At 52.0% G+C, this 15,761-nt stretch overlaps 1 protein-coding gene across 2 annotated transcripts; it reads right to left on the bottom strand.

The window, feature by feature from the left end:
- Nucleotides 1-447: 447 nt before the first annotated feature.
- On the bottom strand, nt 448-11,744 carry PIRT (phosphoinositide interacting regulator of transient receptor potential channels). 2 transcript variants are annotated; one of them, XM_067547869.1, is made up of 2 exons: nt 11,652-11,744; nt 448-2,811 (listed from the first exon to the last, which is right to left on the bottom strand). In XM_067547869.1, exon 2 carries the CDS (start codon nt 2,775-2,777, stop codon nt 2,379-2,381), a length of 399 nt encoding a protein of 132 aa, XP_067403970.1. In that variant the 5' UTR covers nt 2,778-2,811; nt 11,652-11,744; the 3' UTR covers nt 448-2,378. The 2 variants fall into 2 exon arrangements, with proteins under 2 accessions (XP_067403970.1, XP_067403971.1); XM_067547870.1 differs by lacking the exon at nt 11,652-11,744 and adding an exon at nt 9,851-9,922.
- Nucleotides 11,745-15,761: the final 4,017 nt, after the last annotated feature.

Genomic DNA, 15,761 nt, shown 5'->3' with positions numbered 1-15,761 from the left:
TGGTGTGCGTAGATCTAGCAGCATTGTGAAGGTAGGGAGCGCTAAAAGCCTTGGAAAGAGACTCCTTGCAACTCAGTTTAATAATAAGCCTGATGGCCTTGTATTTCCCCCCAGAGTGATTAGAAAACTGTCATTACCAGGAAAGAAAGCAGAGATACAAATGCGGTTAGTGCAAGAAACCCCCAGCCCGGTCTGATCTCACCCCCTGCCATCTGACTCAATGGAAAGCTGTCTCTGTGAGCCCAGAGTGACAGGCATTGTGACAAGTCTGCACTGAACCCAATGTGATCTTCCAATTGGCCCTCCAGTCTCTTCTCCAGCTTCAGTTCCCTTCATTTCCACAGCAGGGAACAGGCGCGTGAGCTTCTCAAGCAGCAGTGGTGCTCGGTGGCTGGGCCAGGGAAACAGGCTGTCCCCAGGAAGAGATGTAAATTCAGATGATGTAATAACACCTGGCTGACTCTTACATTGCACTTTACACCAGCAGAGCTCAAAAGCGTGTCACAATCTTCACTGTATTTATTGTCCCAACTCCCCTGTGAGATAGGCCGGAGGGGAACCGAGGCACAGAGAGGCTGAGTATTTTGCCCAGGATAGCACAAGAAAGTTCGTAGCACAGAAGAGAATTGGATCCCAGTCTCCGAAGCCCTAGGCTAGCGCCCTAGCCACTGGGCCCTCAATGGCATTATGACAACATGCAGCAAGGGAGGCTCTGCCCCGAGATGTTAAGGTCAGCAGGTATTACGCTGGTCACCGGGAGAGGTGAAAGGGAAATGATCAGACTACCGACGTTTGAAACAAGAGTGTAAAGTCCTCAGTATCCAAACCAATGGCACAGTTTGATTTGCAGTTGGGATGCTGTGTTTCGATGGGCCCCACTGAAAAAAGGCATCTACGATATTAAACAGAAATGTTTGGGAATGATTCCCGTGTTTGTTGGTAAATGTCCTCAGGGTAGGTAATTATTACCAATGGGAGTGCAAGGGACTTGAGTTAAACAAGGCATGTCATTTACACTTGCTCTTGTTCTGCCCATGTGGAATGTTTGAGGTGTCTGCTGTGCTGGAGTCTATGCGGACAGAGACAATCACGCCACACCGAGAGAGATGTGCAGGCGGTGCAATCTGGCCTCGCATCTTGGGGCCTCGAGGAATGGAATTTCTTAAAGACAGTCTAAAATTTAACGGCAAAATACTACTGCTGCTGCTCAGCTGCCTTCAGCTTGGCTGTTTAGATAGAAATAAAAATCACTCCCACACATCATCAAAAAGTTGTGAGTAAGCAACATATTGAAGTGCCCTTTGGAGCAGCATCTCAGACTCATTTCATAGCGTCAGTTAAGAGAGAAACTTCAGGCCCAGCCCCATCGAAGTCCTTTCATTCTCAGCTTTGGATGATGCGTGTTTATCATTCGGGATGTATCCTCTGGGTCCAATGTCCCGTTGGCTAGAAAGACGTTCTGGTTGTCCTCTTGATGCCTTCTGAACACACTGTTTCCTCCAGATTCCACTGCCATATCCTAGCACAACCAATCTTCTCGATCTGAAGTGTTGCGCTCGGTCAGTCTAGCAAGACGCAGGGTTGTAGCCATGTGGCTAGAGAAAACAATACCGTTCCCTCCTAACATTGCCATCTTTCTTCTGTGAACACAGCACATCCTGAACAGCTGAAATCCACCCCGTCCTGTGACTCTTACTCACACGAGTAGGGGCACTCAAATCCATGGGACTGCTCCTGTGAGTAAGAGTCACCCACCTGAGTAAAGGTTTACACGTGCCAGTGAAATCCCGTTCATAGAATCATAGAAATGTCAGGCTGGAAGGGACCTGGAGAGGTCATCAACTCCAGCCCCCAAGTGTACCTAGACCGTCCTGGACAGGCGTTCAGCAGCACAGCTGTTGGTGTTGATGGAATACGGTTCAGAACTTCATTCTTTATAACAGCGTTTCTCAACCATTTTGATACCAGGGACTGGTTTCCTATCCTCTGTCAGGGAGCTCTCGGGGACCGGTGCTGTCCGTGGACTGGTCGTTGAGAAACACTGCTTTATAAGACAAGGTCAATGTTTGCGGGTTTGCTCGCTTCCAGCGAAGAGCAAAATCTAGGGCTTGGTCCCAATCGGCTTCTCTCACCCCTAGTATTCTGCTCTCCGAGCGGGGAGGGTCCTACACATAGCATGAAATTCACTTGCACACAGAAGAGCAGCAAAGGGGTGAATTTCACCGATAGGGAGAGGAGAACCTCAGAGTTGGGGATCCACTAGGCATGTCTGAGAGCAGGATCGGGCCCTAATTTATTCTCCTGTCAAATCCAGCCAGGCTGAAAGAGGCATCGCTGGCCACCCGCTTCTCCTTGCGAATGCCGAGCCTGAGCGGCCCTCAGCGGTTAAAGAAGAACGACTTGATGCTTTGAAAGAAGCGCGACTTCTGTCTCTGCCTCTGCTTCTTCCGGATGATGGGGATCCAGACTAAGCCACAAACCAGGAGCATCATCCCCAGGGACAGGAAAGCCGGGCCGCACATTTTGTAAACATCCTTATTCGTCTCAATGATGAAGGACAGGCTGGTGACCACCACCCCGAAGAGGAAGATGGCACCTCCGACAGACACCACCACGATGGGCTTGTGGTAGATTTCCCACTTGTTCCTGGGCGCGCTGGTCCAGACGGACTCACTCCGGGAGCTGATGCACAAGGTGCTGGCAGTGTGGCTAGTGAGCAGATCCTTGGATTCAGGAGACTTTTCATTTCCGTCCAGGCTCTTGGGGTGGGTCTCCATGGTGCGGGGCTCTGCCAGACCTGGGGGTTAATGCCTGAGAAGAACAGAAGAGGAAAGCAGAGGGGGTTAGCGCTGTGGGGGCTGAAATTCACTCGCAGGGTCATGTTGTTCGGAAGGACCACTAATTAGTTGGGACCAATCAGTCGGAGCAGAGAGAAGCTCATGGCCTGATTGTGCCCAGCATGGAGCAGGCCTGCAGGAGCCCCCCAGTCTGTGCATGAAGAAGCACAGTCTATGCTCCCCGGCTCGCAAGAGCCCAGCTCCCATTGGGGCATCTGAGCGAAATGGCCAGTTCCCCAAAGATGCTCAGCTCCCCGTGCTCTCTCCGGGAGCTGCTGGGCACTGAGCACTTCGGAAAATCTGGCCTTTTTGCACTGGCCTAAAAGCACTAGCCAGCAGCCCCCGCCCTGCCCTGCCCTGCCCTAGAGCAGCCAGCAGAGCTGACCTGCGACTGGGGCCAGTGTGTAGGCAGCACAGGGCTGGGAGGAGCATAGCTGTGGATGCCCAGTGGGATGTGTCTCCTTTCTCACACCCCACGTCTCCACGCATGGCCCCCTACTTACACCAGAATGAGAGAAGACACAGGGACCCCAAAGCGCTTCAACAGGGAAAGAGTCACGGTCCCCATGTAACTAATGGGGAAACTGAGGCACAGAGCAGGGCAATGGCTTGCCAAGGTCACACCCCAGCTCAGAGAGGAAGCTGGGAATGCAGTGCCCATGCCATGCCATGCCCCCCAGTCCAGCGCCTCGTCCAGAGGGCCATGCTGCCCCCTCGAGAGCTTGGTGTGGGGTTCTGGTCCTAACTGCCATGGCTTACACAGACACGCTTATTCCCAGAGGCCTTCTAACCCAGAATGCACTGGTGCCTAGTGCCAGGCTTTCCCCAGCCAGCACCACCAGTCCACCCTGGTTTGTTGCAGGGACCCACAGATCTCCCAGCAACTGCGCCTTCCTGGGGTAACCGCCCTGGATTAGACGAGGCCAGCTGCGGGGGGATAGACTCAAGGCCAAACAGAGCAGTTGGCAGGGCTGGGGCTACTCGGGGCTTCGTGCCTCCCCCTGCTTGTGCATCCAGGCAGCAGCTGGGCACGAGCAGCAGCTGGGCGCACTCAGGCCCAGAACGTGGGACTTGTCACTGCCACATGTAACGGTCGTTTAGGGAGGCAGTGTGGCCCAGCAGACAGCGCGCTAGGCTGGCACTTAGGATACTTGAGTTCTAGGCTTGCTGACCTTGACCTTGGGCAAGTTGCATCCCTTCTCTGTGCCTCAGTTTCCCCTTCTGTACAATGGGGTTAATGGTACTGACCTGTTTGCAAAAGGCTTTGCACTCCTTTGAAGAAAAGTGCTAGCTCAGGGCTGGGCGTTATCGTTGTTATTTTAATACGCAGCATTTTATTTGCCGCTCAGAGTGAGAGGCGCTTCTGGGATGGTGAATGGTTTGCAAACCCAAAATTGCACTCCCCGCGGTGCTTTTCGCTGTAGGATCTGCTCACGGACGTGGCAAGGCTCAGGTTCCAAGTAATCTGCCCGGTGAGTTACTCTCTCTGGCATTGCTGGGGTCATGGGCCTCGGTCTTGCAGTTACTTTCTCACCCAATCAAGGAGGAAATACATTTTCTCGGAAGCCCAGCAGCGTAATGCAGAGAAACCATTAGGAGAATAGAGAAAGTGGCGGGGACTCTAGAAACTGCTACTTCCTCTGGACTGCATTTGGCTGCTGTCTGTTGTCGAAACACAGAAAGCAGCAGATTAACCCGTCAGCGATCTCGGTCTCCCCTTTGGAAGTTCAGCCTGCTAGCGTGACGCATGACAAAGCCAGACCTGCAGTCCAGAGCGCAGTAGATGCCAGTCTGGTGATTTCATTCATCAGCGTACGTGGAATAGTTCCAGCTGAAACGCAGGAGCAGGCTGCTTGGCTTATTTCCCTGGAGTGCAGGCCTCGCGGTCATCGCCCCAGGGGCATGACGACGGCTAAGAGTGTGACTGTGGGCAGCCACCTATCCATCTCTCCCCTGCTAAGACCGGAGGTTCAGCACTTTGTAATTCCCCTGCAAGAGCAGAGGGAAGCCAGAGTACAGAACACATGCAGGGAAATGCTCTGCTTTGGGGGTCTCATGGTGGTATCTATTTAAGGAGCAAACACAGAGCCCTGCACGCAGGGCTCGGCAGGCGTCCGAAGGCAGAAATGGTATTTAACTGCCTTGGGCCCAATCCTGAATATTCAGGCCCGTGGCTAGCTTTCTGCATGTCAATGGGCCGGTCACTTGTGCGAAGTGAAGTGCCGTCATAAGGCTTTGCAGAGCTGGGGGCCGTATTCTGCAATACAACTGTTGGCCATTGTTTGCCCTGGGCAGGATTTGTGATCCGGAACGATTCACTTTTGAAAACTCTTCAGTCCTCATTTGACATAAGCAGGATTATTAGCCTCCTTTGCATCTTTTTTTTCATTTTTGCAGCTGCATAAAGTTGCGCCTCCTGCGTGTGGCTGGGTAGGGGGCCGTGGAAAGCATCCTTGTTAGTGCTTAAGTGACAGCCCAGGGCTAGGTTCTGAGCCCTGTGAGACATTCCAGCCAGCTCTAAGTGAGATCAGAAGCAGGTCCAGAGACCTCCGAGCATTTCCTGTTGCTAGGAATCAATGAAGGAGCTTGTGTTACGCAAATGGAGTGCAAGGATCGAGGTTAGGAAGCCGGCACAGCTGTTAAGAAAACCTGTCTGTGTTCCGTTGCAATGGGCCAAATGGGAGAGCCAGTGACTGATGTCAGAGAAGAATCTGGCTCATTGTTCTTTACTCTGTTGGTTCCTAAGATTTCCCCCTGCCCATGTTTTCAGTTTATTTGAACAGTGGCCTCCCCGTTCTGGCCATGGTCACTTTCCTTCTAGTGCACCTCTTTGGGAAGGTGACAGAATAATGCCGGGAACAATATGTAGGATCCCCAATCAAGGATCAGGGCCCCACTGAACTAGGGGCTGTACAGACAAATAACAAAGACAGTCCCCCAGGATTTAAACAGGATTTAACAGGAGGACAAAATAGACCCAGAGAGTGAGCAAAGGGGAAAGAATGAGGGAACACAGCACATCTCCTTCTGGAAGTCTGAGAGAGGCTCCCAGATCAGATGCAAATAAATGACTGTCCCTGGATTCTCACAATTCCCCATCCTCAATACTGCATCCCTGCTAGGGCTGGGTGAATAACTGGTCCCGGCAGTTACAAAAAAAATTAGTTCAACCGAACCTGAAATAAAACATTCCAAAAAATTCCAGTGAATCGAAAATCAACAAAAATTGAGTTTTGTTTAAGTTTCCGAGCACTTTTTTCCACGTAAAAGCAAAGGAAATAAAGGGCTAGATTCACAGAACGGAGGAGGAGGAGCTGGTGATGATTACAGGATTAGAAAACATGTTTTATAGTGATGGATTCAGGGAACTGAGTCTGTTTAGCTTAACAAAGAGAAGGTTAAGGGGTGACTTGATCACAGTCTGTGAGAACCTGCAAGGGGAACAAATATTTAATGATGGGCTCTCGCTCTAGCAGAGGAAGTTCTAACATGATCCAATGGCTGGAAGTAAAGCCCTGCACGGGACTATTTTTTTAATCCTACTCCTGTCTTGTCCTGCAATTCCCACTCGCACCCGATCCTGCATTGTTTGTTGCATTTTATCCCACTCCTGGCCACAGAAACCTTAGATCCTGCAGATCCCGCAGGACAGACCGATTCTCCCATGCTACTAACCCCCCAGAAAGGTTGGTTAATATATTATATATATAAACAGAATTCAGACACAATTTTTACCACTAAAAGAATAAAACAAATCTTGGGTAAGCCATCTGAAAAATACTTTAACTCCTCTTAGAACAGACACCAAATCTCTTTCTATCCCTCACTTAAATTTAAGTATTAATACCTTTATTTAAAAAAAAAAAAAGAGATGTAGGGTTTTCCCACAAATTACTGCTGGCTGGGTTTTTTTGGCCCACGCAACCCCTCCCGCAACAAAGTACCTTTTACCCGTTCCTGCTATTATGGCACCGGGTCCTGCGGGGTCCCGGTCCTGTTGGCTAGCGCTAGCTGGAAGCTGAAGCTAGACAAATTCAGACTGGAAATAAGGCGTGTGTTTTGAACTGTGAGGGTAATTAGCCACCGGAACAGTTTGTCAAGGGTTGTGGTGGATTCTCCATCACTGACCATTTTTAAATCAAGATTCAATGTTTTCCTTGAAGCTCTGATCTAGGAATGATTGTGGGAAGGTCTCTGGCCTGTGTTACGCAGGAGATCAGACTAGATGATCACCATGGTTCCCTCTGACCCGTAGAACTCTCAGCCCAGTAATTAGGCTGCTCCCCTGCAATGGGGGAGGTGGAGGTTCAATCCCTCCACTGCCTGCTGTGGGACGGGAATTTGACTTTGGGGCTCCTGCCCAAGCCACAGGCCGATGGGCTGGTCTAGTGAGAGTCTCGCTGCTGGTGAAGTTGTTCCATCGCGTCCCTAGCATTTGAATAGTCACTGGGGCAGGCAAAGCAGACACTGGTTTTATAGCCCCGTGGTTAGAACATGTGTTTGCACTGGGCGTCACACTAGTTCAGCTCCCTTTGCACGCCGGTGTCTCCCAGCCCCCCAGCCTTGTGCCCTAGCAACAGCCCCCCCAAATGGCTCCTGAGTATAAATCCAGCCCCCCTTCTTCTTCTCGGCATGCTCCCTGCTGCAGTCAGGCAGGGCCACTGGGGCTGGGTCCCCTCCAGATACTGGAGCCTCAAAAGAGCTGAGGGGGGGCCCATTCCTTCCTGTGTAGCCATCCCATGGTTGAGGGGGAGCGACTGGCCCCCGCCACGCTGGGAGCCAGCGCTGGGGCTGCCTGGGACTGGGTCCCCAGAGCGAGAACTGCCTCGCTGAGCACACAGCGGCTGGGAGGCAAGATTGTGCGTCCAGAACCGGGCTGTGCCCCCGGGTAGGGCTGAGTTGGTCAAGCAGGCCGGGAGCTGTGGAGAGCTCTGGGGGAAGCTGCATGGGGGCTGGGGGAAGCTGCGCTGAGCACAGCATAGGCCCCACAACTGGGGTACGTGGCTCACACCCCTGGCACCGGTGGGGGGCTGCATCGTCCTGCCATCTTGGCGCTGCAGGGCCCAATTTCCTGACAGGATGGCTTCTCGCTGTGCAGAGAGATCTGCTTTTTCCCCATCTGGCTGGCCCCTGCCCTGTCCCTGAGTGCTCTGCAAACGAGCCCCTGGTGCCACAGGGTGACACCTGGGCCCGCTCACCATGCACAGGGTTGAGGAGCTTGCCCCAGTGAGCTGAGCTTTTTAGCTCAGGTAGCAGAGGCTTGTGCCCTAAAATCTAGAGGGCTCAGGTCCAATCCCCACTGCCTGACACAGGGGCAGTTGCCTGGCCTCTCTGCCTTTTAAGGGCCATAAAAGCAGCTCAAGACTGGAACAGACCAGTGGGTCCCCAGCAGGAGCAAGATTATTCCCACCAGCGCCACTGCCCCCTCTAATGGTCTCATGTGATGGGGCTTCTTCCCGTCCTTCCCCCCGCCTAAAGCCGCTTCCCAGCCGAAGGGATGAGCAGTGAGGAAACCAGGAGTCACAAATGCTGCATCCCGGTTTCTAATACCCAGCAAAGTGCCTGGCATGACCCTGTAGCAGTTTGTCAAGAGATACCCGGGGCTTCATTCTCCTCTCGCTGCTGCGCTGCAGTGGGCTCTGTCAAGGTTGATTATTTTGTGCAGGAAATTTCCAACATTTCTGAGTTTTTCTAAGTTTCCTGAGATAAGGTTTTGGTTTTTTTTGTCCCATCCACTGATTGCTAAGAAACTGAAATGAGTTTTGGCTCCCGACTGGCAGGAAATCTAGAGATTCTCAGTAATAAACAAAACCGAAATTGACTAAGTCAGTAAACAAACAGAGATCTGGGAATATCCTTTTCAACAATACCTATTTCACTCCAGTCTTAATTTCAAGTCTACATGAGAGTGATCACAAGTTATTAAACTCAGTACAGAAGTAACAAGATGAAATTCTATGGTCTGTGTTACGCGGGAGGTCAGATTAGATGATCTAATCTGTGAATCTACAAAACTCTGTGCGATCTGGATTTACAGACTTCTTTGCAGTGGTTGGAAAGGAGGAATTTACACGGGGGACATGCATGTGATCATAAAGAGAAGTTGCGTGGATCTCAAACTACTTTGGAATGGCAGCTCTCCAAACTACGGAGACACACCTCATTGTGTCCCCTGGATTCGTTGGCCTTTTCATGTGTGTAAAAGTTTTTAAGAAGTTACGGTGGCAGTTAACAAAAAATGCCCTTCATTGCATCTGGGAAATGATTCCTATTGTTCCTTAACGTTAGTTTTCAATAAATCTTGGAACCACGGGGAAACTCCAGAAGACTGGAAGAAATCGAATGTGTCAATATTTAAAAAGAGTAAACGGGGTGACCCCTGTAATTATTGACTTCTCAGCCTGACGTCGACCCTGGGCAAGATAATAGAGAGGCTGATATGGGACTTGATAAATAAAGAATTAAAGAAGGTTAAGTTAATTAATGCAAATCAAGGTCGGTTTATGAAAAATATATTCCGTCAAACTAACTTGCTATCTATTTTTGATGCGATTACAAAGTTGGTTGATAAAGATAATAGTGTTGACGTGATAGGCTTCTGTGAGGTGTTAGACTTGGCACTGCATGACATTTTGGTCCAGAAACTAGTAGACATTGCCATGGTATACATTAAATGGATTAAAAGATGGCTAACTGATAGGTCTCAAAATGTAACTGTAAAGGGGCAAACCTCACTGAGTGGGTGTGTTTCCAGTGGGGCCCCACAGGGGTCAGTTTTTAGCCCTATGCTGTTTAACATTTTTACCAGTGACCTGGAAGAAAACACAAAATCATCACTGATACAGTTTGCAGGTGACACAAAAATTGGGTGAGTGCTAAATAGTGAAGGGAACAGGTCACTGATGCAGAGCTATCTGGATCACTTGGTAGACGGGGTGCAAGCAGACAGTATGCATTTCAATACAGCTAAATGTAAAAGTATCCATTGAGGAACAAAGAAAGGCCATACTTACGGACTGGGGGACTCTATCCTGGGAAGCAGTGACTCTGAAAAAAATGTCAGGGTCATGGTGGATAATCCGTTGAACATGAGATCCCCGTGTGATGCTGTGGCCAAAATGGCTAATGAGATCCTGGGATGCATAAACAGAGAGGTCATTTTGCCTCTGTTTTTGGCACTGGTGCGAATGTTGCTGGAATCCTGTGTCTGGTTCTGGTGCCCGCAATTCAAGAAGATTGTTGATAAATTGGAGAGGGTTCAGAAAAGAGCCATGAGAATAATTAAAGGATTAGAAAATCTGCCTTACAGTGATAGACTTGAGGAGCTCAATCTATTTAGCATAACAAAGAGAAGATTAAGGGATCAAATATTTACAAATATTTAGAAATGGGCTATTCCGTCTGGAGAAAGGTCTAACATGATCCAATGGCTGGAAGTTGAAGCTAGATAAATTCAGACTGGAAATAAAGAGCACACTTTTAACAGTGAGAGTAATTAACCATCGGAACAATTTACCAAGGGTCACGGTGGACTCTCCATCAAGTCAGGACTGGGTGTTTTTCTAAAAGATCTGCTCTAGGAATTTTTTTGAGGAAGTTCTCTGGCTTGTGCTACACAGCAGGTGAGATTAAATGATCACAATGATCCCGTCTGGCCTTGGAATCTATGAATTTCTTGGAGGTGTTGGCGACGTCAAGGAATTTACCATAATTAATGCCTCCCCCCGTTTTAGGAGTTTAGAGCCCCTTTCATGGTGACTCTGTCCATCTGTCTTTGGGTTTTCTATATCCTCCTCCCCACGGAACCTAAGCGCTAGTGAAAGGCACAGAAACTAGTTCCTCTTCTCTCTGTGCCGGTGGTGACATGATCCTGAGCCGGGCAAAATGAAATGTACAGACAAGGTGCTGGGTGTCCCACCTTCATTCCTCCCCATCAGCAGATACATCCATGAGGTGACCACACACGGAGTCCAGCTGCAGGCAAAGATCTGGTTGATTTTGGGGAGAGCTTTGCCTGTGCCAGGCATGCATGGTGGAGCCTTTCAAAAGCCGTTCAGCACATTAAACCAACCACTCAGCCCCGCTGCTGCTCCCCATGCATGATGAGGTCTCTGGTGTGCTGCTGTGTGCTTGGGAAGATGTCCCCAGACACAGGCTATTTAGACTCCAAGACTGGCTACAGATGCAGAAATAGGGGAAACTTATGGCATGAAACCTACGGTTTTAAGCTCCCCGGGAGCTGTACTATAGGTTCAATGGAAGACGGGGGGCCAGATTCCGGTCTCAGCATTACACTGATGTAAATTCAAGTCACTCTGTTTAGATCCATGCAGCATTACTCTGCTGGTGTAACTGACAGCTGGGTCTGGCCCTGTGGACTAGATCCTGTGATAGCAGGTTTTTAGCCTCCTGTACAGTCAGAGAAAGTTTAGAGGGTCCCAGCAACTTGCCTAGAATGACCAGATGTCCTGATTTTATAGGGACAGTCCTGATATTTGGGGCTTTTTCTTATATAGGCGGCTATTACCCCCCATCCCGTCCCAGTTTTTCACACTTGCCATCTGGTCACCCTAAACTCGCCCAGCATCACGTGCTCATTAAGCATCAGATTTGGGACCATTTGAACGTCACTTTTTGGTGCTTACTTTGCAAAACACACGTTCCCCCTCTCCGGAGACAAGAACCTGCTCAGCCCGCCTGTCCTGTGCACGGTAATCCCAACCCTTTCTTATTCACACTGCCCCTCAATCCCAACCCCCAACGCCTCGTATTCCTGGTGCTCCTAAATCCCAGTGGTAAAAGATTCCTACTTACATGGTTAGCAGGTCAGGCGCGCTCCCCTGCTCCACACATGGATGGAATTTGCAGTAAGTGGGTGTCACGATTAGCCTCCTGCCGAGCTCCAGCTAACGTCCCCCACCCTTGAGATTGTCTGAGTGGCTAATAAACAACAGAGCATACTCCAGCTCCGATGAGCTCACCAGCTATCAGTGAATGGTTTAACTCTTCGTGCCCTGCCTCCAGTCCTTGAGAGCACGGGCCTGGCTCCAGTGCGGCTTCTGATGGTTTAATATAACCCCAACCTCAGCAGTGAGTAGGGGTGAGTTTGTAATGAAAGAGGGGCCAGGGCTTAAACAATGAGGTGCTGGTGCTCAAGCAACTTTTTACTTTCATAACTGATGCAGCAAGTCCAGGGGTATTCGGGGCTCTGAACTGCCAGGCCTAGGGGTATTCGGGGCTCTGAACTGCCCAGCCCAGGGGTATCGGGGCTTCGAACTGCCAGGCCCAGCGGTGCTGCGACTCAGCCCTGGCACAAATGAAGCCCTGGCAGTGAGTTTTACTGTACTGCAGGGGAGGAACTGTGGTCAGTGGCTAGAGAAGGGAACAGGGCAGCAGAACTCCTGGGTTCAGCTGCTGATTTAGTGTCTGAGGCCTTCAGCAAGTCACTGAAACCTTTCTGAGCCTCAGCTTCCCAGCTGTAGAATGGGGACAGTGTTCTCTCCGCCCTGCCCCACCCCGACCAGCACAGTGAGCTGTAATTGACAGCTGAAAGGGGACTGGAGATCTGTGACCGGCAGGCATGAGCAAGATATGAATGATCAGTAATTCGTTCTGCACTCCTGCACTGCCGCAGGGGTGGCTCAGATTCTGCCTTTCTCCTCTGTGAACCCAGGGCCAGATTCTGATACCAGTTATCCCAGTGTGAATCCAGAGTGACTTCACTCATTTCAGTGGGCTAAATCCAGAGTCGCATTTTAGTCAGTGTGATCAGAATCCACCCTCTGGGTCCTGAATCCTGGCTCTGCTTGTCCAGCTCAGGCCTCAGTGGATGGCTGTCGGATGGCACAGTCAGCAATGTCTGCCCAGGAAAAGCACAGCACCGAGATGCTGTGTGCAGAGGGTTTGTCTCCTTTCCAGCACTATATGACTATTCTGCTTATCCAGCTAAATGTCCAATCGCTAACTGAATCTTGCTAAATTCTTGGCCTCAGTGACATCCTGTGGCAGTGAGTTCCACCGCCTAATGACACAATGAGCAAGAAAGCATTTCCTTTGATCAGTGCTGAACTTGCCACCTTTCATGGACTGTTCCGTGTCATTATGTAACCTATAATCAAAGACGGCCCCATTACTACCCAGCCCATCTCCCAGGAGTGGATCTGTGGGGTGCTTATGCTAAAGGGAGGCTAAATCTCATGGGTCAGAGTTGGCCCAGGCTGTACACATGGAGGATGAATCCTGGCCTCACTGATGGTGATGACCAAACTCCCATGGATTAAGCGGGCCAGGATTTCATCTTCACCAAGGAACGTGCCTCTCAGTGTTTAACCCAGCTGTCTGCCCCACTGGTTTCCGCTCTCCACAAAGGTCCTGGCACCAGTTTCCTTCAGGATCACTCACAGACACCCTGGATTTCTAGTGACTGTGGCAGCTGTTCACACAAAGACCTGACCCCTAGGGTTACTCCCATCCAGTCAGGGACCAGAAACCGCCCTTGTGACACAGGTTCAGCTGGGAGCTGTGAATACCGGCTCCATTCTGAGGAAGAGGATTTACGATCACTAGTGTTATGGTAGCGTCCAAAGGCCCTGACCACGCTCAGGGTCCCATCATGCCCGGCACTGCACATACCCCAATTAGAGACAGTCCGTGCCCCAAGGCGCTCCCAGTCTGAGGAGCAATAACCACCGTGAGCCGCTGACAAGCAACACAGGCTGAAGAATACTGCCTAGGGCCTGGCTGACATGCGGGTCTCCATGGGCTCCGATGGGGAGTCGCTCAGCAGATGCTAGAACCAAGCAAACGCAGAACATGACCCTGGAGCTCTCCCAGCCTCTCTGGCACCTGGGCGTCACGATGGCCCCACCAAACCTGAGCCTGGCCTGGGCTCATCACGCTCCTGAACCCCAGCCCAGGTTTGCTGACCTGCCCCGGGCCCTGGCTCCAGCTCAGGGCCTGACTGGCTCGGTGAGTAACCGGTGACGCCGGGCAGAGGTCGTCAGTGCTGGACAGTGGAGGGGGCGACTGTGGTTATCAGCGTAACCCGCCTGGCGCCGGGTCGCACTCTGTCCCCACAGGGGGGCTGTGGCCACCGGAGACGCAAACGAGTCTGACAGAGCTGGGCCTTCCAGCTCAGGCAGCAGAGGGTCGTGTGTAGGTGCAGAGATCACAGGTTCAATCCCCCGCCCAGGGGCAAAGTGTTACCTCGCTCCCCACCAGGCAATGCTACCCCCACAGCGCTGAGCTAGCCGCATGCCGGAGCTGCCCTTCGTGCTGCTCTTCCTGGGATGCCTCTTGGGCTTTCCCCACAGTAGCAGGTTGCTTTGCTCCCCAGAGGGCGTCTGTGATGCAGTGGGGATATTCTTAATGTTTTCTCGGCATACTGGCCGTGTGCCTCAGTTTCCCCTATGTGTCACTCACGTATTTCGGTAGTGGGACCCGGGTGTGTGATCATTGCAGAGGCCACTAGAGGGCAGGTGGACCTTCTTCTAGCTACATGTACACAGACAATGGCCAGGACCCTTCTTCCCTTAGGCCAACCGGCTGCGACAGATTGCAGCAGGCAGAAACAAGGTGAGGTGACCACCTTGCCTAGGAAAGAGACAAAAGCCTGTGGAGGGGCAAGGGGTGTGTGTCTGAGGCTGCCGGCAGGCAGGGCTAGTCCCCGGTGACGGGTCCTCGGGAGCACAGCCCAAAAATGGGGCTCCGGGACTTCCCCAGATGGTTGTGGCTGTAACTTTCTGATTCATCTAATAAAGTTTGTTCTGCACTGTGATCCTGAGAACAAATAAACCCTTCTGACTGCAGGCTGGGTGCACAGCCCCTTTGGAGGTGTGTCGGGCTCCCCAGGCGTCCCTTCCAGGGGGACTCATTGCGAGGAGCAGGGGGGCTGAACGCTCTGAGGCCAGATTCAGGAGGCGGCTGCATGGGTGTGAGGCGGGGGAGCCCTGAGGGGAGACCCTGTCCACTAGCGTCTTGTCTGGCTTCACCCCGAGTGGTTCCAGAGCCCCGTCCGTTCCTGTCGGACCCCGTCCCAGCATCATTGTGTGCCCAGCTTGGCTGTGCTCTCCCGAGGCCCCCAGGCCTGCCCCGCTCTGCCCCAGCCACACAAAGCCCTTCTGAGCTGCTTCTCCTAGTGCTGAGAAATGGGGCAGCTCCCTGCTCAGTTGCCCCTGGCTAAGGCAGGGAGAAGGGCCCTGCCTTGCTCAGATCCAGGCATCGACTCCACGAACACGGGCCCTGATTCCCTTCTCCCGAAGGTCACGTTAACTCCACCCCTCCAGGAGAGACCGGTCGGCTTGAGAGGGGATCCTGGCCTCGTCCCCTAGGCCGGCTGGACTCTCCGACACTGGGCATCTCTGAAAGACACGCGGGCTGGGCTGCATTCAGGGATCTCGGGGTGACAAAAGGTCGCCGCTGGGCTTAACAGCTCAGACTCCGAGTCTCCAGTCCCCCGGTTGCTGTTTGCTTCTTCGTAATGCTCAGGGTAAAATTGCGAATGGACGTTTCTGTGGCGAGGAGCAGCCTGGGCATTGCCCGAGCGGTGCCGGCTCCAGTGGCGGTGCATTCAGCTCAGCCCGGGTGCCCGTTCTCCCCCACTGCAGACAAGGCTGCTGTAGCTAGCCCAGGGGACTGGCTCCACGCCGTCTTGGTTGGTTATTTGATACGTATACAGGCCTTACAGTGGGGAGCAGCGACACCCCCCAAGGAGCTGCTGGTTCCTCCAGCACCTCCCTGGGCTCACACAGCCTGGATGGCCCGGCCTGAGCTCTTTGCACCAGCCTCTGGCAGGGCCCGGTCAGAGCCAGCTGTTTGTGGCTGGGCTGAGAATGGCCAGGGAGAGCTCCCTGCAGCCGCACCCCCTCATCTTCCTCTCCTGGCTCCTGCTGCCACCTAGCGGCGAGATATCTCAGGCCGTACCCA

The sequence above is a fragment of the Emydura macquarii genome, unplaced genomic scaffold (genome assembly GCF_026122565.2).
Source record: "Emydura macquarii macquarii isolate MOO-44397 ecotype Brisbane River unplaced genomic scaffold, CSIRO-AGI_Emac_v2 contig_1230, whole genome shotgun sequence".
Classification (NCBI taxonomy): Eukaryota; Metazoa; Chordata; order Testudines; family Chelidae; genus Emydura; species Emydura macquarii.
This window is presented reverse-complemented; position numbering and strand designations above follow the sequence as displayed.